A 20,604-nucleotide genomic window follows, 5' to 3' on the forward strand; every position below is an offset into this window, starting at 1 on the left:
CTACCGCATAAAAGTATTTGCTGCCATGTAAATTTTCATTTTCATTTATTTCATTTAAATCACAGATACGTCTCGTGCTCATCTCGCACTTCACATTTATTTCGTTTGCGTTTTTTTCCCGTTCTTCTCCATCTACCAACTACCAAGTTTGGCTACAAAATCGTAATCGTCGAAAAAAATCGATCGATTGTTTCGTTTGTCATACGACGCCGCCACCCCGTCGTTTTGTATTTGTACACAAATTGTTTCGTATTACAAAATTCTACTATTAAAATTCACTAAACCACGTACACAATTATTTTAATTCTATTAATAAAATTTGTTTTGTTTCAATACAAATTTTCCTACTATGAAATTCGTCTGCTAATTGTAAATATTTTTGTTGGATTCCGTCCCCGCTTTATTGCGTTTGATTTCATGCTTTGCTTCAATGCCTTTACGACGTGTTTTGCCATACAAAAACGCGACCTGACTGAAGATAATCGTTTGTTGAGCATGGAACAGCTTCAATGTGGAGCAGGCTGTTGAGGAGAGTACAGCAACTACACGTACACAGCAACAATAACAAGCACAGCCACGAATGGCAATAGTTAGTAACAAAAACTGAAAGCTATCAAACAGCACAATAAAAAGCTTCACTTACTCATACCTGCTGGTTAGAGAAGTCGAAGCTACACTACTATGCGCCATGTATGTTTGTATGCATGGGTGTACGAGCAACCCCTACTGCCATCACGAGAGAGAGCTCTGAGCAGTGAGCTAAGACAGCTGATGGCAGATATGATACCCTACTTAGGCACAGTTTAAAATCAGAATAAAGAACAGAAGGGAATTTAAATAGTAAATAAATATAAATTTATTAATAATAAAAACTAAAAAACGTATTTTATATTATTTATTTTTTTATTTTTTATATTGTATTGTATTATATTAAGGCTGTGGAGAGTTCCTTTAAATTGTTACCTAAATAGAGTAAAATCCTAAATTCAACCTAAATTGAACTTTTAAATTTGGTAGAGCGAGCGTTAAGTGTGCATCGATTCTGAATTATTTTTTTGCTAAGCGCGTTGTATGGCAAGTCGCGCTATCTTGTTGGAACCAAATGTCCTCTATGTTTAACTGATTAATTTTTGGAAACAAAACTTCTGTCAGCATGATTCGATAGCGCTCGCCATTCACCGTAACGGTAGCTCCTTCCTCATTTCGAAAGAAATAAGGACCGACGATGCCGCCAGTGGAAATTTCACAATTTGGAAATTTGGAAGCGTTATTCTGGTGTTAAACGATTAATGATGACTTGCCAAATCTCACTGAACAGAAATGTCCACTCAGTTTGCCATTCTCAGCTGTCAAGCCAAAGTTAACGATATCGATAACTCATACAGCTAAAAAAACACCCAATATATATTTTATAAAAGCTAAAAAATTCAAATTTGAAAGCAAACAATTTAGGTTATCAAAAGAGCTCGCACAGTTTAACAGATAGGAGTGCTTTAAATCTCCAATGGAACAAGTTTAAGTACTAAAATTTAAACGAACTTGCACACAACCTTAATAACTTTAGAAAAGATAGTTTCTTTAACACTGAAATACAGAACAAATGTATGTTGAGTATATTGGGGTCCATTTTCGAGAGCTGAAAGTTTAACCTATTACAATATCTACACAAAATTGTGCTATGTATAGTCACATTTGTCTTGCGAGGCGGCTGAAGCTCGTTTTGTGCAAAATGTGATGAACGGCATTTGTGAGTCCAGATTTAGTTTTATATGCATTATACATATATTATTGCTATTTAACCACAATAATATTTAGTTGAAAATATTGAGCATTAACCGCCACAATGGCGTAATCAACAAAATATTCGATTCTCAGTTTTTGATAGAAATCGACAATTTATCACAGGCTGATGCCCACAAGCAGTCAAAATTTCAAAGCTTTACCAATTACGGTTAGATAAAAGTGGTATAAACAATTTTGACTTAGGAGTCCAATTGTGCTCTATTTATATGTTTTAAAACAATTTTTACTCAAAAATTTACTTTTTTCGCTAACACTCTTTTGTCCGTTAGTTCTTAATGTATACTGAAACACATATATAAAAAAGTTCTATCAACCAGTTGATATTACGTTTTGAGGGAATTCAAAAAGTTGTTTTTGACATGTCTTTGAAGCGATTCAAATTTAGCCAGGACTATCAGTCGGAGCGGTTGCCAACGATTCAGCATCTACTCTAAATTTGTTCAGCTTGCATTGTATCTCTGGGTTAAGGCGGACTTTAAAGGTTCGTAATTGCTTATGCAGCTGATATAGAATATAGAAGTACTGTAAGGTCTCGTTTTATGTGGATTATTTTTATGCGATTTCAAAGTTATGAGGATTGTACATCATCTAAATATTTCTTGGACAATCATCGCAAAGTTTAATTACTGATTACATTGTCGGAAAAGAAAGAGAAAGAAGTTTGTGAAAATCCATCGCCCTTACCGCAAATGCATATATGTAGGTACATATGTATATTGCAGAGACAGTCTCTTCTGATGCCGAAGGTGATTTACAACCACTTCGCAAACGGTGCAAACCATTATCAGATAGCGATAATGATTAAAAAATGTAAAACTAAGTTTGAATACAAGTTTTGTTCAAGCTTCTATATTAATTTCTTTCGGAAATTTGAAGTAATTTATGAAGCAGCCTATTTCTTCTTATTTCTGCAAACCATTTTTATGGTTTTGAGTTAATTTTAACTCGTTGTTTTGGTTTTATGTGATTGTAAAAAATTACAGAACGCATCCCTCCTTTTTCAAGGCAAGTAAAGTCTTTTTAATGCGAATGCGCTTTTCTGTATAATGTATCCGCCGCATAAAACGAGACCTTATAGTACTCAATATTGCTTTTCGTTTCTTTGAAATTGATTACCAAAAGGATTTTGCTTCATTTCATTCCAATTTCTTTACAATTAACATGGGTTAAAGTTTAATTTTTTCGGTCAAAAAGCTGTTATTCAGGCTGTTTCAAATTCTACTTAATTTTTATCAGTATTTTGCTTTGACGCTGTCACAGTTCGATGGTACATATTTCATGGAAAATTCACAATTTAAGAATGGAAGCTAGCTATGGATATTTGAAAACGATATTTTTCAAACAAGTTGAACATATCTGGACAATCTCAGTTATAGCTAATTGAATTTTAGTTTGAAGTTTTGTACTTCTGTAAGTTAATGCGCTTAAGTCCTTTTGTGTCTACTCCAGGTATGGAATTTTTAGAGATTTCGTTGGATGCTCGATACATAACGTAATTGTATTTTCGAATTGAAATATGATACTTGCATATAATAATAAATGATATTTAAACCGTCTATCTGGTTTAAATAGTATAAAATACTTTCTGCTCAAATATGAACGAGACTTTATCAATAAAACGGTCCGCGGAGGACATATGGCAAAAATAAATTTTTTGTTGGATGGTAGGACTGTTATAAGCTTACATGGCACATTTCAGCGTGATATGTCACATAGTTTGTTTTCTGTGCTACTGTAAACAAGTCAAGCTCGAGTGTGTTCTTCGAATTTAACGATGGAAATTCAAGTTGAACAAAGAATTTGTTTGAAATTTTGTTATTCCAACAAAATTTCGGCTTCAGACGCCTTAAAAATGTTGCAGACAACCTATGGGGACTCTGCTCTATCGCGTACACGTGTTTTCCAGTGGTACAAAAGTGGCTCCCCGGAGGAGCCGAAACCCAAGAAACCACGCCAAAGTCGCTCAAAAATTAAGGTTATGCTGACTGTTTTTTTCGATTACGAAAGTGTGGTGCACTCGGAGTTCCTTCCGCAAGGCCGATCGGTTAACGCTGAATATTATTTAGACGTTTTAAAGCGTTTGCGCGAGAACATTCGTCTTAAAAGGAAGGAATTGTGGGGCAACAAGTCATGGTTCTTGCATCACGATAATGCACCACAAAACAAAAATAATGTTAATATCGTTCCGCAAGCATAGTATTCGCCTGATTTGGCTCCATGTGACTCCTGTTTCCCAAGCTCAAGTTGCCGCTCCGTGGAAAACATTTTGAGACAATTGAAGTCATAAAAGAGAATTCGAAGAAGGAACTGAAATCCATACCGAAATCGGCCTTCCAGAAATGCTATGATGATAGGAAAAAACGTTGGCATATGTGTATCGCCTCCAATGGTGATTACTTTGAAGGAGATAAAATAAAAATTGAACAATAATTAACCGTTTGTGTTTTATTAAATCAATCTCGTTCATATTTGAGCAGAAGGTATAAAGTTCGTTCTTAAATTAACTACAAAATATTTGAAAATTTGTAATACAGTTCAAAAGCTCGTATTCTGAAAGTAGGGTATAACAACATACCAGATTTATTTACTTGTACGTACATAGTTCAAAGATGTTACCACTTGTTTTCGCTATTAATAACATCCCATTATTATGCGGCTTTCAAGCTTTTAATTTGCATACATTACTTATATAAAAGTGCAGTTATACACATGTACATACTTACGTACATGTATGTAATAGGACTGAGAACAATATCAATTTGTTACTACAAAACTCGCTCACCTCTCAGCGTGAACGGAGAGCTGACATGCTAATGCACCTATTTTCTACTACATACAAAGAGCATGCAACTACAAGTACAAGAATACAAGAGCCGATAAGAAAGCTCTTCAGCAAGAGCCTCAGACATGTATGGGAATGTTTATGCTGCTACCACAACAACAGCTTCAGACTTGCGCCACTCTTTTTCTGTCCACTCACAGCGTTTTGTGTGGTTTGGTGTCGTTTTCTTATCAGTGTTTTGACACATTTTGTTTTTGTTTATTTCAGTGTGTTTCAACAGCAGAGGGCGGGTAAAAAAACACTGCAAGTTATATAGGTTGTTGTTTATCAACAAGTGCCAAAAGTCCTTGCTCCTGTTTTTTTGAAGTCTTGTCTGATTTGGGACAGAATTTGAGGGACTGCATTTTATATGCATATACATATGTATGCATATATACATATATATGTACACATACTTGACGGTTATTCATATATAGCATAGCGTGATATGACCGCTGGCACGTAACATAAGGTGGAGGAAGGGCGAGGTGTGCCTCCCAGGCCACGGTTTTCTTGGGAGTGCTTACAAATTTTGAAGCACAGAAAATATTAAAAATTGCTTACCATTCACATAGCGAACAATAAATTTTTCGATATTAAATTGAAAGAAAAATAATCGGCGAATTGGTTATACGAGGCGCAAAATTAATAAACCAATTTTATTTTTGAATAAACTTTTTAATAAAAAAAAAACTTTACTAAAAAAAAAAGTGATTCCCAATAATGGAAATCTTTACTTTGACTTTTACGTGCTCCATGGTTTCATTCTGTTTGTAAATTACAGCTCTCTAGTTTACAAGTGTCAAATATGATTTACATAGGACGCCAATTGTCAAAAATTATAAATTATCGGATAGAGTGACTAATTTTGCGCCGTCTAGTTTTTGTCATTAATTCAGTGCCTTATTACTTACAGGCGCTTTTTTAGAATTTTTAAAACTTTTAAATCATCCGATAGGGTGATTAATTTTGCACCACCCGCCACCTTTTATTTGTTTTTAAATCACTGTCTCTTTACTTAACCCGCGTTTTTTTAAACTTCTTTAAACTTTTAAATCATCCGATGGGGTGATTAATTTTGCGCCATCTTTTGTTTGTTTTTATCTCAAAGCTTTATTTCTTAACAGACGCTTTTTTAAACTTTTCAACGAAGCTACTTCCAACTGGGGGATCGCACCTTTCAGCCACAGCAGGCGAAGCCGGTTTTAATCTCATCGGAATATAGGTATGCCTCATTTGAGAAGGAAATATACATATAAGTACGGTAGTTGAGCAAGTCGTAGAAGTGGTTGCTCGACTATTAAGTCCAGTTGCTCGACTATTAAATCTAGTGTTATGATCATAAAATCGAACGCACTTATAATTTTGTAGTATGATTTAACAAATTCTTTCTCTCCATTTTCCAAAGTTTTCCCGTTATGTTATTAAAACTGTTTATAATATATCGCACAAATGTTTAATCGAAATACTTTTTTATGGGTTGCAAAAATTTTGTAACTCAGTGTATGGGCCCCTTCTACCAGTAGGGCATTCGACTGTCGAAAATATTAATATTGGTTTACGTGGAAAGACAATTTAAGACACACTAAGTTTATTTTTGGATTTTATTGCAAATTTTTTTTACCGAATTTATAGTACGAAAAATCTATAATGAGTCGGGCACAAGAGAAACCCTAGAACATTTTCAATGCTACTGTGAAACTCTCTCGAAAACGCGACTACGCTACTTTACCTGAGTGCTCTCAGTTTTGAAAGACTAGAATCTAGCTGGAGCTTGAGCGACTCCTAAAACGCGCGAACAGTACGCGGAACTTGAGTGATTGAGTATTTTCGCTAAAAAAAAATAAAAACACAAAGAATTATGATCTGGTATCGCTATGTACCAAAATGGTCTCTGCGTGGCTTTGGCCAGCCAGTATAACCTAACCTAACCTAACCTAACATCAATTCATCAGCACCTGCACCTTCTTCGCTAGGGACACAGAATTTACTTTTATTGGGTCAAATCACACATCGGTATTGAAGGAAACGAGCGCGCAGATGAGCAGGCAAAAGAAGCTGCAAATCAAGGGGTCGGTCTAATATACACTGCATTTCCTTTAAGCTATGATATACGGCAAATACGTCTTAAAATATTCAAGTCATGGCAGCAAGAGTATGCCCACGATACCACTGCCTCCATTACAAAGACTTTATTCCCAATTCTTGAAGATACTCAACTATGCCGATACTCTTTGGGATATCATTCGAATTGACAAGCTCTTTACTAGCCATGGTTTCAATAAGGCATACTTAAAGCGATTGAAAATCGTTGACGAAGACTGGTGCCCGTGTGACCAACTCACTGTGCAGAGTATGCATCATCTCCTGCACGACTGCCCACGCTTTCACAGTGCGCGACAGAGACTTGAAATCATGACCTAACCTAACCTATATTATGAAAATTTACGTTGAAAGAGAGCACTTCAATCGAAATGAGAATTTCTTTTTTTTATTCCCATAATTGAAATAATCACCAAGTGTCATAATCACCAATCCATAATCCATAACGTCCGTTAGAAAAAGGAAGGTCACACAATTGTAACTATGAAAGTCCCAACCTCCTAGGGCCCCTATAGAACCCCCAGGAAAATACAATTAAAGAGAAGTGTATACAGTAATCGTCAACCCAGCAAGCATTTAACTTAGGTTTTGTAATTCATATTACTTATGAATATGTTGTTTTATCGTAAAATATATTAGTGACGCTGGCAAAAAATTTAGTATTTTTATAAAAATTTTATTTTATGACATGTGTATATGTATATTTTCAAACAAAAAAGTGCCGCAGGGGAAAATTTGGAATAAAAAATCGCGCGATTTTTGAAAAGTTATTTTATCGCGATTTTTTAGTCCAAATTTTCACTATTTTTGAAAACAATGATTTATCGATTCATCGCGCAATTTTTTATTCCAAATTTTCACTTTTTTTTAAATAATGATTTATCGAAGGCCAAAAGTTAATTTAACTCTTTTAAAAACTGTAAAAGCTCTATAGAACCTCATTGTTGATGGATTGGGTTTTTCGGTTTCGCTTTGTTCTTCTTTCTCTCATGTTCTTCTCTCTCTCACAGTTCGCTCCTCACATTTATTTGCACGGTATTACAAACATTTGGCAGAAGAACATTACAAACGTTTAGAAGAACATTTGTAATAATAGAATTTTAATAAAATTCGTAGTATTATTGAGTAAAAATAGCTTTAAATCAAATCTTGAATTAATAAAGAGGCTGGATAAAGAGGCAAAGCGAATGGGTCTGGTGGTGAACGAGGACAAAACGAAGTACATACCTACTGTCTTCAAACAAACAGTCGGCGCACTCGCGTATCGGCACCCACGTCACTGTTAATAGTTATAATTTCGAGGTAGTAAAAGACTTCGTGTATTTAGGAACCAGCATTAACGCCGATAACAATGTCAGCCTTGAAATCCAACGCAGAATCTCTCTTGCCAACAAGTGCTACTTTGGAATAAGTAGGCAACTGAGCAGTAAAGTCCTCTCTTGACCAACAAAACTAACACTCTACAAGACTCTCATCATGCCCGTCCTAACGTATGGCGCAGAAGCTTGGACGATGACAACATCCGATGAAGCGACGCTTGGAGTGTTCGAGAGAAAGATTCTGCGTAAGATTTTTGGACCTTTGCACGTTGGCAATGGCGAATATCGCAGACGATGGAACGATGAGCTGTATGAGCTTTACGACGACATAGACATAGCGCAGCGAATAAAGATCCAGCGGCTACGTTGGCTGGGTCATGTCGTCCGAATGGATACAAACGCTCCCGGTTTTGCAAGTATTTGATGCTGTACCAGCTGGTGGTAGCAGAGGAAGAGGAGACCTCCTCTGCGTTGGAAAGAGCAGGTGGAGAAGGACTTGACTTCACTTGATGTGTCCAACTGGCGCCGGTTAGCACGAGAAAGAAACGACTGGCGCGCTTTGTTAAACTCGGCCAAAATCACGTAAGCGGTTATAGCGCCAATTAAAAAGAAGAAGCTTATAAGTGAATATTGTGTTTGTATTTAAGTAAAATAAGCGTCTGTAATAGGGTATTTTTTCAAGCTTATGTAAAAGGTATGCATTTTTAACGTTAAGTATTGCTATTAATTCTTAATGGTAAATAACAAAAAAAAAACTATAAATCAAAAGGCTGGTATAGTGGCTACATTTATGTGTTATAATTTTTAAATTCGATCCACGCACTTATAATACGTTCACGTATGCATTAATCACCTGTAAATCCACCACATTAATCTACCCGTTCACATATGGCAGATTACCTGCAAAATTGACAATCAGCTGTCAATACTGCGTTGAGAGGTTTTTCTTCAAAGAAATTATTTTGGTGGAATATTTCGATGTTTTTGGTTTCTTTAATTATTATTAACGATATAAGAAAGTAAAAGGAGAAGCAATAGTTAATTTAATTGCGCATTTGCCTGCTAATAATAAAGTTTGAAGAAACCAGTATGCGACGTTTACTGAGGTTGCAAAAAATTATGGCAGCAATGCGCTGGGATATTTTATATTACATTTTATAATAAGTAATAAGAGAACAAAACGTTAATGGAGACACGCTTTTTTCTGTAAAATAAAACCATAATTAATAATATTTAACAAACATTTTATTACAATTATGTTCACAGACCTGTGTTCTTTGCCGGCATCCATTTCATTTAGTTTTTATTTTGATGTTTCTCCTTACATTCGTAATAATAATGATCGATAACACAGAAAACACAGGGTTGTATGTCAAAAAGTATCGTTATTATCTAGGATTATTTTATAATCTCAGATTTTGGGAGAGAAATTTTGCATGCGAAATCCCGCTTTTTTAATTTGAGTTAAGCGCGAAAAAGTAGATCATCTACTTATATGTGAACGTATTATTAGACATTATAAGCAAATTCATCGTGGTAGCAATGGAAAGCCAACCTGATTGCCAATTTTGCAGCTAATCTGCCAAATGTGAACGGGTAGATTAATTTTTCTGGATATATTGCTAATCACTGCAAAAGTGAACTTACTTTTAGTCACAAAACATTTTTTACCACAAGTACCACTTCATTTTCATCTAATTCATCTAAATTCTAATTACAAATTCCCTTAAACAATTTCTTTTTAATACATCTGGCAGCGCAACACCGAATGGTGCGGCCAAAACACGAAGCGACAATTTGACATTGTGAGAAAACCGAAGAAAAACAAAAAAAGCGAGAATCATATGTTATACCCGAATTGAATGCTGCGTTGTAAAAGTGAGTGGGGTGAGGTGTTTTGGTTAACAGCTTACACACCCCAAAACAGATAAAATGGTCGGAAGCAACTACGTAATTCAATAAGCACTAGGAGTAAGTATACATATACACTTATAAGACCAGCGAGAAATGATGAAATTCCCGCATTCTTGCGCTACGCAAACACCATAAAACTGAATAATGCGTTAAATGTTTACATACATCAATTTCATCGCCATTAAGCACTTCGATGTCATCGAAATTATCCACCAACTCATAGTCACGTTGTCCTCCTCCATCTATTATATCGCTGCCGCCTGCATTGGAGCGACGTTGTTGCACAGCAAATGTATCAATCACCTCATAGGCCTCAGCGGTCGCCTCGATGGCGGCAAAATCGATGCCCCGGCGATGCATTTCCTTCTTCACCAGCTCGAATGTACTATCAACGTTATTGACACTGGTCAATGGCACTCTTGTTTGTCGCAATATTTCACACACCGCTCGCACCGATAATGCGTGTCTGTTGGATAATTCCTGCAGCCACACAGATCGACAGTTGCGACGAAATTCAATTTGATTGCGTTTGGCACGTAAAAACTGGAAACTTCTATGTGCACTTAAACCGAAACGCACAAATGCATCCGCGAACTCACAAATCTGTTGTAATGTACTGCAGATGCAGAACGTCAATGCTGCCATACTAGAAGACAAGCTTAGTACACTGGCTTTTCACTCTTGCTCACTACACTCATTCTGCTAATTTGTTCACTCTCGGGCACGAGATACTCGTCCCTCACTTTTCCATCAATTCAATTTTACTTCACATACGATTTATTCGTTATTCTGGTCTTCTACACGTCCGTTTAGCGCAGTTTTTGTTTTCGTTTTGTTGTGGAAACGTTGGCATCGGGGCCGGACATGCAAGTGTGCGCCGGGGTTGAGGTGGGGAGGCTTATGATGTGATAAGTGAATGCCTATATGCTTTTGTGCGAGTCTTTGCGTTAGTGATTTCAGTTCCAACTTGTATTAGTGACTAAAATTATGGTGGCCCAGTTTAGTTGTACTGATTTGCCGTACGAAAGCCGAAAGCCGAAAGTCTTTCCCCCCCATTGTGTGTGTTAACCCATCGATTGTAGTCAATTGATGCGGATCAGTAATTTATTTGCTGATAAAACAATTCTTATGGGCATTTAGGAATGTGCAGACATGTCGAGTCATTCAAAAACTGTATTTGTGTACATACATACATACACACATATTTTTTTTTTTTTTTTTGCCAACAGTTATTTTGAGATAATACTGCTACTTTTTTGAAAAAAAAAAAGAAAAATTGATTGCATTTGTGCTTATGCCTTGACATACAAATCAAACAGATTATCTGCGTATCTCTTTATTAAGGGGTTATATACAATAACAATTAAAAAAAAATCGATTGGTTTTATTTTATTTTCTTAATGTACATATATTTAAGAATACACATCGAAAATTTAATGTCGTTCTGATGCATGATTCAATAATAAAAGGTTTGCTCAGTAAGCAGCTTTCTCATTCCCTCTTGACAAATCGGCTCCCTTAGCAAGACACTGGGTTGTTAACTCTAGAAATGTTTGGCAAAAGTGGAAGAAATGTAAAATTTGTAGGAAAAACATTTCGTTTACAAAAGGGTGTATAATCACTTGCTCGGTATGTGAATAACCAAGACGATATGGAAAACACACTGACATACAGCTTAAATCAGGATATCACAAAGCATCTTTTTGGGGCAATGAACGTGAAAGATGGACGTTTTGACAATTTGAGTCCAATGCCTTTCAAATACAGGTAGGGGAAGTACTACGTTACTTTAAAGATACATAAGTTACCAACAAGAGCTCATTTAGCAATATGTAACTAATCATAGCCTCCTGATGGGAGATGGCTTTTTATGAGAAGTTTTTTCATGGCAGAAATTTACTCGGAGGTGTGCCATGGCCTGTCGAGGAGCCTCTGCTATTACAAACAACATTTTCTATCCTTTGGTGTTTCATGCCCGTGGTAGTTTGTCAAGTAGTTAGGAATGAATAATCGCGACTTGGGGGTCAAAACTCCAAACTTACGTGGGCATAGCATTAGGTAATATAATAACTTCATATTGGTAAAATTTCCCAACTACGTGATCAGTTTTCAATTTAAAAACTAATTCTCAAAATATCAACCTGGGTTTTACTTAATAACATTTTTTAAATATCATTCCTGGCAATTTCTGTTTGTACCAGTTATAATTTACGTAAAAAGATAACGTTTTTTGCTACCATTTTTACCAAAAAGGTATTTAATTTTTCCACTTTCTACGCCCTTCTTAAATGCGACCTTTTGTAAGGGAGTGTCAAAATTCTAATGTCACAAGTGAGCAAACCTTTAATAATTGAATCATGGTTCTGATGAATATTTTCGAAGTTACACGCAAATTTGAAAAAGCGTTTCATGTTTTATCCAAAGTGCCTTTCAACTTTAAACGCGTTTTTCTCAAAATGGTGTTTTCAAAGTCGGTGACCAACATTACTCGAAAGCGGCTAAACCGATTAGTCTCAAATTTTAACATGTGCTTTTTAAAAAATATTTTTTAGTAATTAATCGTAGATTTTTTCCTAACGATAAATATATATTTTTTATAAACAATTTAAGGCCGAAATTTTGGTCAAAAATCGATTTTCGTTTTTGAGAAACCGCCATTTTGTCAAAAAAATTTATTTTACTTATTCCTTTGATTAATTACTAGATTTAACATTACTTTAACGAAATCTGTTGGGTTTTTTTTAATTTCAGAGGATCCAGTTCAGAGATATAGTGGTTACTGCAAGAAGAGCTCCTGGAGATCAGTTGCAGCTCCTTTCCAAATAAGTATGTTTACTAATATTAAGTCTTAAAATACAGTTAAAAGATAACATAATATTTGTACACATTTTTAGATCAATAAATTTAAAAGTTTGCTCAGAAAAAATTCTGGAAAATTTACTTCTTTTCGGCCTTCTAACGGTAACCCTTAAGCCAAAAGCCATCGTTGAACACCATAAATTGAGCACCTGATCGCGCGACGAACACTTTTCACAGAGCGTCGAATTTCGTAATACATTTGTACGATCTGTAAACGTTTTAGACACTTGCATATGCCAAAATTTTTTCGCTAGAATGTTGGTACAACTGTCCTCTATAGTGTCGCAGACTTTGATCTGTCAGTTAGCTTGTTTTTGGCATTTAATTATATCAGTCAACCGCAGGTGTGCTCTGCGATTTTCACTATGGGTAAAAATATTGAACAAAGAAATTTCCTTAAATTTTTGTTTTGAACGGGATTTCATGTGCCGAATCGTTGAAAATGTCGCAGAAAGCCTCTGACGAGTGTGCTTTATCAAAAACACGGGCCTACGAGTAGTATACGGCTTTTGCAGAGGGCCGAGAGTCGTGGAAGAGTTACCCCGATCTGGTCGTATATCAACGGATGAAAACGTCGACAAGTCAAAAGAAGGTGGCTGAAGGCATACTTGAGCAAGTGAACTCGGGCCCAACGTTTATCTAGCACATCATAACAGGAGATGAGACATGGGTATATGAGTTTGACATGCAAACCAGTCAACAGGCGGCTGAATGGCGCTATTCACATGAGCCGACACCCAAAAAACCATGTCAACGTCGGTCACAAGTGAAAGTAAGCATCACTCGTTTTCTTTGATTATCATGGAGATGTGCACTCGGAATTCGTTCCAAATGGTTTTACGGTGAATAAAGAATATTGTTTGGAAGTTATGCGACGTTTGAGAGGGAATAAGAAACGGCCCAATTTGTGGAAAGAAAACTCATGGATGGTCCACCATGATAACGCACCGTCTCACAAGGCTCATATTGTGAATACTTTTTTGACCCATAACTCGACAAATAACATCGAACAACCGCCGTGTTCACCGCATTTCATTTTCCTAAAACGTAAAGAGCAACTCAGCGGACGCCGCTTTGAGTCGAAGAGGCAATTAAGGAGAATTCGCTGAAGATCTTCAAACGCGTTTAAAAGGTGCTTTGATGACTCGATATGGCATATGTTATTGCTTGCAATGGAGCCTATTTTGAAGGCGACAAAATAAATTTTGACGATTAAACAATTATTTTGCGTTTTATTTAACAATTCCCCGGTACTTTTTTGACAGAATGTATGATGAAATGTCAATGAATACTGAAACAAATATGTACATATATTTAATTTGACAGTAGTGACGCGTGATCTGTCAAAAAAAGCCCTATTGCTGAAACTATCAGCAAATGTCAGTAATTTATATACACGCTTTTATGGAATTCATTTATAGTAAATATTTATAAATTTAATGAACTAAAAACTCACCGTGGTTTCCCCATCATCTTCGTAGCACTTATTCGTCTTGGATTTATGCTTTTTATAGCAAGGCATTTTCAGTTGCAAGTACTTTTCAGGCTATCAAATTTCTGCAGCTGATTGCTCTTCCTAAGTACTTGAAATAGCATTTAAATTTAATTTGACTTTAACTTTAACTTTTATTTTTTTCTACTTTAACTTTTATTTTTCTCTACAAACGCGCGCTATCTTCAGTTCTTTTTTTTTGTAAGTTGCAATTGTTATCTTTAAAAAAAACAAGAAGAACAGAATTCAAAATCAAATTAGTGACTTGTTTATACATTTCACACTTCGCGCCAATCGATGCAATCTTGAAACTTTCTCACTTCATTGTTTAAAAACTGTTGCCTCCATATGGACGTAGATTTTAGCGTTCGCCACGATACGCGATTGAGAAAAAAAGACGTGGGTAACAGTATTTTGTTTTTGTTTTTGTATGCATGCGTTGATAAACTTGCACTTAGAAGAGGCCGTACTACAAAAAAAAATTAAAACAAAATAAAAAAAAAATATTAAAAAAATAACAAAAAATTAAGAAATATTAAAAAACTTATTAAAAAAAATTATTAAAAAAAAATTATATTAAAAAAATATGTAACAAAAAACTAATTAAATAATATAAAAAAATTAAAAATTATTAAAGAAAAAATATAAAAAAACTTAAAAAAATTAAAAAATATACATAAAATAACACAAAACAAAAATATTTAAAAAAAACTTCAAAAAAAATATATAAGCACAAATAAAAAAAATATATTATATAATATAACAAAAAATTAAAAAATATTAAAACAAAATATATATAAAAAAAATTAAAAATGATTAAAAAATATATAAAAAAATTAAAAAAAAAACATATATAAAATAAACACAAAACAAAAATATTACAAAAAAATCAAAAAAAGATATAACAAAAAATTAAACGATATAAAAAAATTAAAAATTATTAAAAAAAATATAAAAAAAATTTAAAAAATATATAATATATATAAAATAAACACAAAACAGAAATGTTAAAAAAAAATATAATAAAAAAAATCAAGAGTTTTAAAACCTTATACTTTCTTAGTAGATATCTTGTTGGCGCGCGAAGCGTGTAATCTATGGCCTGAAGGCTGTATGTTTGTACGAAAAGGCAAAAGTGCTGAAGAAGAGTATGCACATCTTTTATTTGTATTATTTTTATTTATACTTTTAGCTATATTTGCGCGTGCTTGCATTTTCCATTGTAACCGATTATCACTTTATGCCACCGATTCGCTTTTGACGTGTTTTCGCGACGATCAAATCTTTCAGACTGCTTTCGAAGGTATAACTAATGAAAAGTTTCGTGCACATAGGCAATACGCTATATATACATATGCACATATGCACATAAATATACACAAATATGTGTATGAACATACAAATTTTTCTTTTGCCGCTCTTGCTGCCCGCCATGTCTTTAGTTTAAACCAAGAAAATCACTTGCTTTCGTGTATTAATTTTGTTTTTCCTTTGGCTCTGTAGTGTATTTTTATTTTATTTTTATTTTTTCTTGGGCTCTGCGGTGTATTTTTTTTTTTGTTTTCCCTTGGGCTCTGCCTTGTATTATTTTTTGGCTGGCTAATTTCGATTTCTCACGCAATTTTTTTGTTCACGTAATTCATACTGAAATTTGCTCTAAACAATTTTGTTTGTTGACTTGCGTGGGTGGAGTGAAAAGCCAGAAAGTGCTGATAAATGAACACTGATAAGGCAGTGTGTAAAATATTATAGTACAAGCAGATGCACAAGGCATTGCTTAAGCAATTTACAGTTAACATTTTTCTACTCTATGTATGGGGCGGAAATGTTTGTTGGTAAAAAAACAAAATCAAGTCCTTTACCACTCAGAATACATAAAACAACTACAACATTAATTCAGCAATTCATTTTATTCACATTTTCAGGGTAGTAACGAAAACTTTTTACAAGTAATTACATTTTTTTTGTTTTTTTTCTGATATGTGATGGTTAAGTATGTGTTTGTTGTATGTGTAATTCAGTAAATATTTGCTAATGCTTAAATGTACTTATTGAAATTAAGAAAAAAAACAAAACTAAAATATGCATTTCGTCAAAGAAAACAAAAAAATAATGAATTAATAAATAAGCAACTTAGTTCAAAAGGATTTCTTAAAACATATGCATAAACAAATTAAAATTAAATTGCAGCTAATTACATTTTTTTATTTTTTTTTTACATACAAATTCAATTTTTTGCACCTCAAATGCGACGCTATTTGATTTTTTTTTTTTCAATTCAACATATTTTATGTATACTCGTATATATATTTATATGTAACATAAAGTTTATAGAATTTCAGTTTTACATTAACATGAATTTTATTGTTAATCTCTAAATACGTACATACATAAGAAAGGAAGAAAAAAATACATGAGAAAAGAATTTTATAGACAAGTAAAAGCTACGTTAATCATAGCGTAATAAATATAATATATAAAAATTTATGTACATATATTCAGCGTGTTGCGTGGATTTGGCTTAATATAAGAATAATTCACTGCTGCTGATAAGAAAAACCGCTCATCGGTAGTAGCTGGGCTCTCAACTGGACGTAGACAGTTTAGTTTCTGGAAGATTTAAGAACATTTAAGAATTAAAAATTTATTTATTTATGTATTTATTAGTAATAGATTAATGTAAAATAATAAAAAAACAAAAAAAAAAAAAAATAATAATAAAATAAAAAAAAAAAATTTAGAAAAATAAAAAAAAATTTTTTTAAAATAAATAAATAAAAAAAATTATTTAATTTTAATAAGAAAAATGTAACATTATTTAAGAATGCAATAATTTAATAAATATAAGAATTAAATGAACATAATTTAAGAATTAAGCATTTATTTACTCATTTGATAAACGAAAATGCAGTATTTCTCACAGACTATGAAAAAAAATTAAACTTAATAAAGAAAATGTAATATTAGCAAATACTTAAAATCTAGTTAAACAACTCATTTACTAACAATTTGAAGTGTTACTTTGTGGAAGGAAAATATGGACTAATATGATTTGAAGGCGCAATAAATTCCAGGGTTGGGCATAGTGCACTAAATCATTAATGCAATAAGCGGATAGTTAAAACACTGAAACACTGAAGACTTAGTGATAATGCAACTATTATTTTATTTACGACTAAAAAATTAGTGATAGTGCAATTTAGTGGTAGTGTAAAATGCTCAACCCTGCTAAATTATCTCCAAGCTCTAGGAATCGAAGCATTGCAAGGATATTTAGTTCTAACCATCCCTAACCAGAAAAGATCACGATTTTGTAAGCTTCCCTGAGGAAATTATTGAAATAAATTTTCTCGAGTAACAATGGGGAGTCAATCGTCCCCACTTATCAAAACGAAAACGAAAGTGATTTTAAATTAACCAGCACACAACGATGAGGTTGGAATTGGACCAGTGAAATGCAGAGAAAGTAACGAAAAAAAAACGTATGATTATAAATGAAGTACCAAAATAACATAACCTTAAATTTAGCAGAAATTAAAAGTTGAATAATCAAAGGCATACCCAGCACATCGGAATGTATGGGTATCCACAGCTATCTACGAAAATATACAAAACTTCTTTTTACACTAATAAAAAAAAACATAAAAAAAAAATTAATAATAATAAAACTGCTAGGGCATCCTTCTTAGTGGAATTACGGGCCTAACAACCCCGCGAGACCCTAGTTAGCGGCGAAGACACGCCAAATGCCCCAAATGCTGCATAGTAAACTGCGTGTCTGAAGGAAAACAGTAAACCCAGAAGGTCAAAGTAAACCCAAGTGTAAACTAAGTCTCCCTAGAAGCCAGCTGTGTACTTGAGTACGGCGATGAAGAAAAAAATACCGCCAAAGGCCTAACATGCCGGCCAAATGTAAAATGCATAGCTAAAGGTAACTGTTAACACAGAAAGAAAACTGATAACCACACACCACAAGGACATATGACGGGGAATGACGACCCCGCGGCCTTAGCTAACCATCTATAGTCCTTATAGTCCTCTAGCCTTCCTCTAGATGTGAAAAATGGTGCTGAGTAATAGAAACCAAGCCTCGGACGAGCGTCCTTATACTCGAGTACACCGCGGGAATACACAACACGACCAAGATAACGAACCGAATACTCAACAAGGACCAGCAACCAGTGCTTTGTCAAACCAATCTGCAATCACTAAAGCTGGCAAAGCCAGAAAACGCATAATTTAGACTAATAAAATTAATAAAAATGTCATGCATTGCTATTACCTAAGTAGAAAACTTGAAATGGTGCAAACTGACTATAGAGAAGAGTTTCACCGACTATTTATAGAAATATATCCCCAAATACAATGAAATAACACAGCAAAGACTGGCGAATCAAAAAAGTACCATAATTGCAAATAACTAACTTACCAGTATAGACATCCAAAATATTATAGAAAAAGTAGCAGTAGAAATAAATACAATAGCCCATCAACACATTGAACAATTACCTCAGTCAAACTCAGCAGACAACTCTAATACTTCAATTTCACAACAACAAACACTTCAAAGCAATAACTGCCAAATAGATGGAAACAATACAGCCACCAAACTCATTACACTAGTCTACAAGGAAAAGTATCCGAAATAATTTAAACTAATATCTGCTTCTCTGTCCATGCAAAATTCGGATTGATAACTAAAATTAATTTATTAGTTTGAGTTTTTACGATAATCGTATCTTTCGTGTTTAATGGAACTAGGCCGACAAAATTTAACCAACATTCAGACCCAGAAACCAGACTATATATTTCCGAAGGTTTATGATGCGCTGAATCCAAATCTGGCCTCAGAATTGCTCTATCAGCTCTGGTTTTCGAGATATCCTAACCTAAAAGTGCAAAAAACCCCATTTTTGCCCATATTTGAGGTTATGTAGCCTTGCAGATGTTTTCTTTCACCAAAATTAAAGGATGACATCTTTAAATACAATCCTTCTTTTTTCAAATGGCGTTTTGTTTGCTCAAATATCATTTTTTTTCGCAGAGATATCGCATTTTGAAATTTTCATGTTTCGAAATTTTCCTACACCTGAAAATCGATTAAGATAACATAGACATGATATAGTCGCTTACTAATTTTCTTGAATTGAGTCTTATTTTTCTTAAAATTTTGAGGCCAGATTTGGATTCAGCGCATCATAAACCTTCGGAAATATATAGTCTGGTTTCTGGGTCTGAATGTTGGTTAAATTTTGTCGGCCTGTGTTATCAGCATAGACAGCACAACATCAACACCCGATAATGGAGAATATGAACTGTTTCGAAAAGTAAAAACCGCTTTTCCAACAAATAAAATCAAATGGGAAGTAACTGATCCGACAATTCGCCCGTAACTTATTTTCAAAAAGCAAACCACCCGCCACAAAGACATAATAAATATTCAGACTCTACTTACACTAATTCACCGTCAATCAACACTAGAATATTTACATATCCTTACACAACCCGCGCCTGGGGGTTAGATTAGAAAATAAGCTCATATTCATAAATCACATTCAAAGAGTCTCTGTGAAAAAGAAGCACGAATCACGTGGCATGAGATGTTTATCTGTTTGTTTATTTTTCGACTAGTTTTGAGGTTGCTGAACACGAAAAGAGCTTCATTATATTATATTTCCGTTTTCTATCCTTATTCTAGATATGGGCAAAAAATATGTTTTCTAGACCTGTTTTTTAGTTATTGAAAAAAAAAAGAGGCGAATTAAACTAATCTTTTATGAATATCTTCTAAAGGCTCTTCGCCTCTTCGGTTTTTGTGTTAAGTGCATTTTGTGACTAGCACATTTTGAGTTGGAGGCGTTAAAATTAAGAAAAAAAAAATTACATTTTCAAGACTTTTGGAAAGTCCTTAAGTTATATTCATTATTTTTATTTCAAAAACTTTATTAAAAAAATAAATACAAATGTTATAATGAAAGACAATTTGAGCCATTTTCTTTTAAAGTGGTGGAAGTCCATTTTGACAAAAAATTATTTAATGATAAAAATTAATACAATTCACTATCAACTTTTCATTTATAAACTTTTTCCAAAAAAATCGGTTAACATTTTCATTGTTTTTATCATTAACTAATTTTTTGTCAAAATGGACTTACACCACTTTCATTACGAAAATGCAAATTCTAAGGGTATCCCAATCGGACAGAAAATGTAAAAGTTATGACAAATTAAGTAAGGCGACCAATTTAAAATTTTTTCCCAAACATTCTTTCAAATCTTGAAAATATGGAAAT

General features: G+C 33.8%; 2 protein-coding genes across 4 annotated transcripts in view; both read right to left on the bottom strand.

The window, feature by feature from the left end:
• LOC128864536 (galectin-8-like) overlaps positions 1–15,591 on the bottom strand; it is a 40,811-nt gene extending 25,220 nt beyond the window's left edge. Inside the window, exons 1-2 of one of the 3 annotated variants that reach the window (XM_054104243.1) lie at positions 15,360–15,591; positions 14,276–14,780 (exon numbers count right to left, since the gene is read on the bottom strand). In XM_054104243.1, coding sequence (XP_053960218.1) covers positions 14,276–14,341 — 66 coding nt within the window. In that variant the 5' untranslated portion in view covers positions 14,342–14,780; positions 15,360–15,591. Of the gene's footprint in view, positions 1–4; positions 603–10,125; positions 11,084–14,275; positions 14,781–15,359 lie in introns of those variants that run through there. The other 2 variants (XM_054104240.1, XM_054104241.1) reach the window with 2 other exon arrangements.
• A 615-nt stretch (positions 15,592–16,206) lies between these two features.
• Positions 16,207–20,604, bottom strand: part of LOC128864535 (nascent polypeptide-associated complex subunit alpha, muscle-specific form) — a 32,684-nt gene continuing 28,286 nt past the window's right edge. Inside the window, exon 7 of the mRNA XM_054104239.1 lies at positions 16,207–16,921. Coding sequence (XP_053960214.1) covers positions 16,915–16,921 — 7 coding nt within the window. The 3' untranslated portion in view covers positions 16,207–16,914. The remainder of the gene's footprint in view (positions 16,922–20,604) is intronic.

This window comes from Anastrepha ludens, chromosome 5 (genome assembly GCF_028408465.1).
Source record: "Anastrepha ludens isolate Willacy chromosome 5, idAnaLude1.1, whole genome shotgun sequence".
NCBI lineage: Eukaryota > Metazoa > Arthropoda > Insecta > Diptera > Tephritidae > Anastrepha > Anastrepha ludens.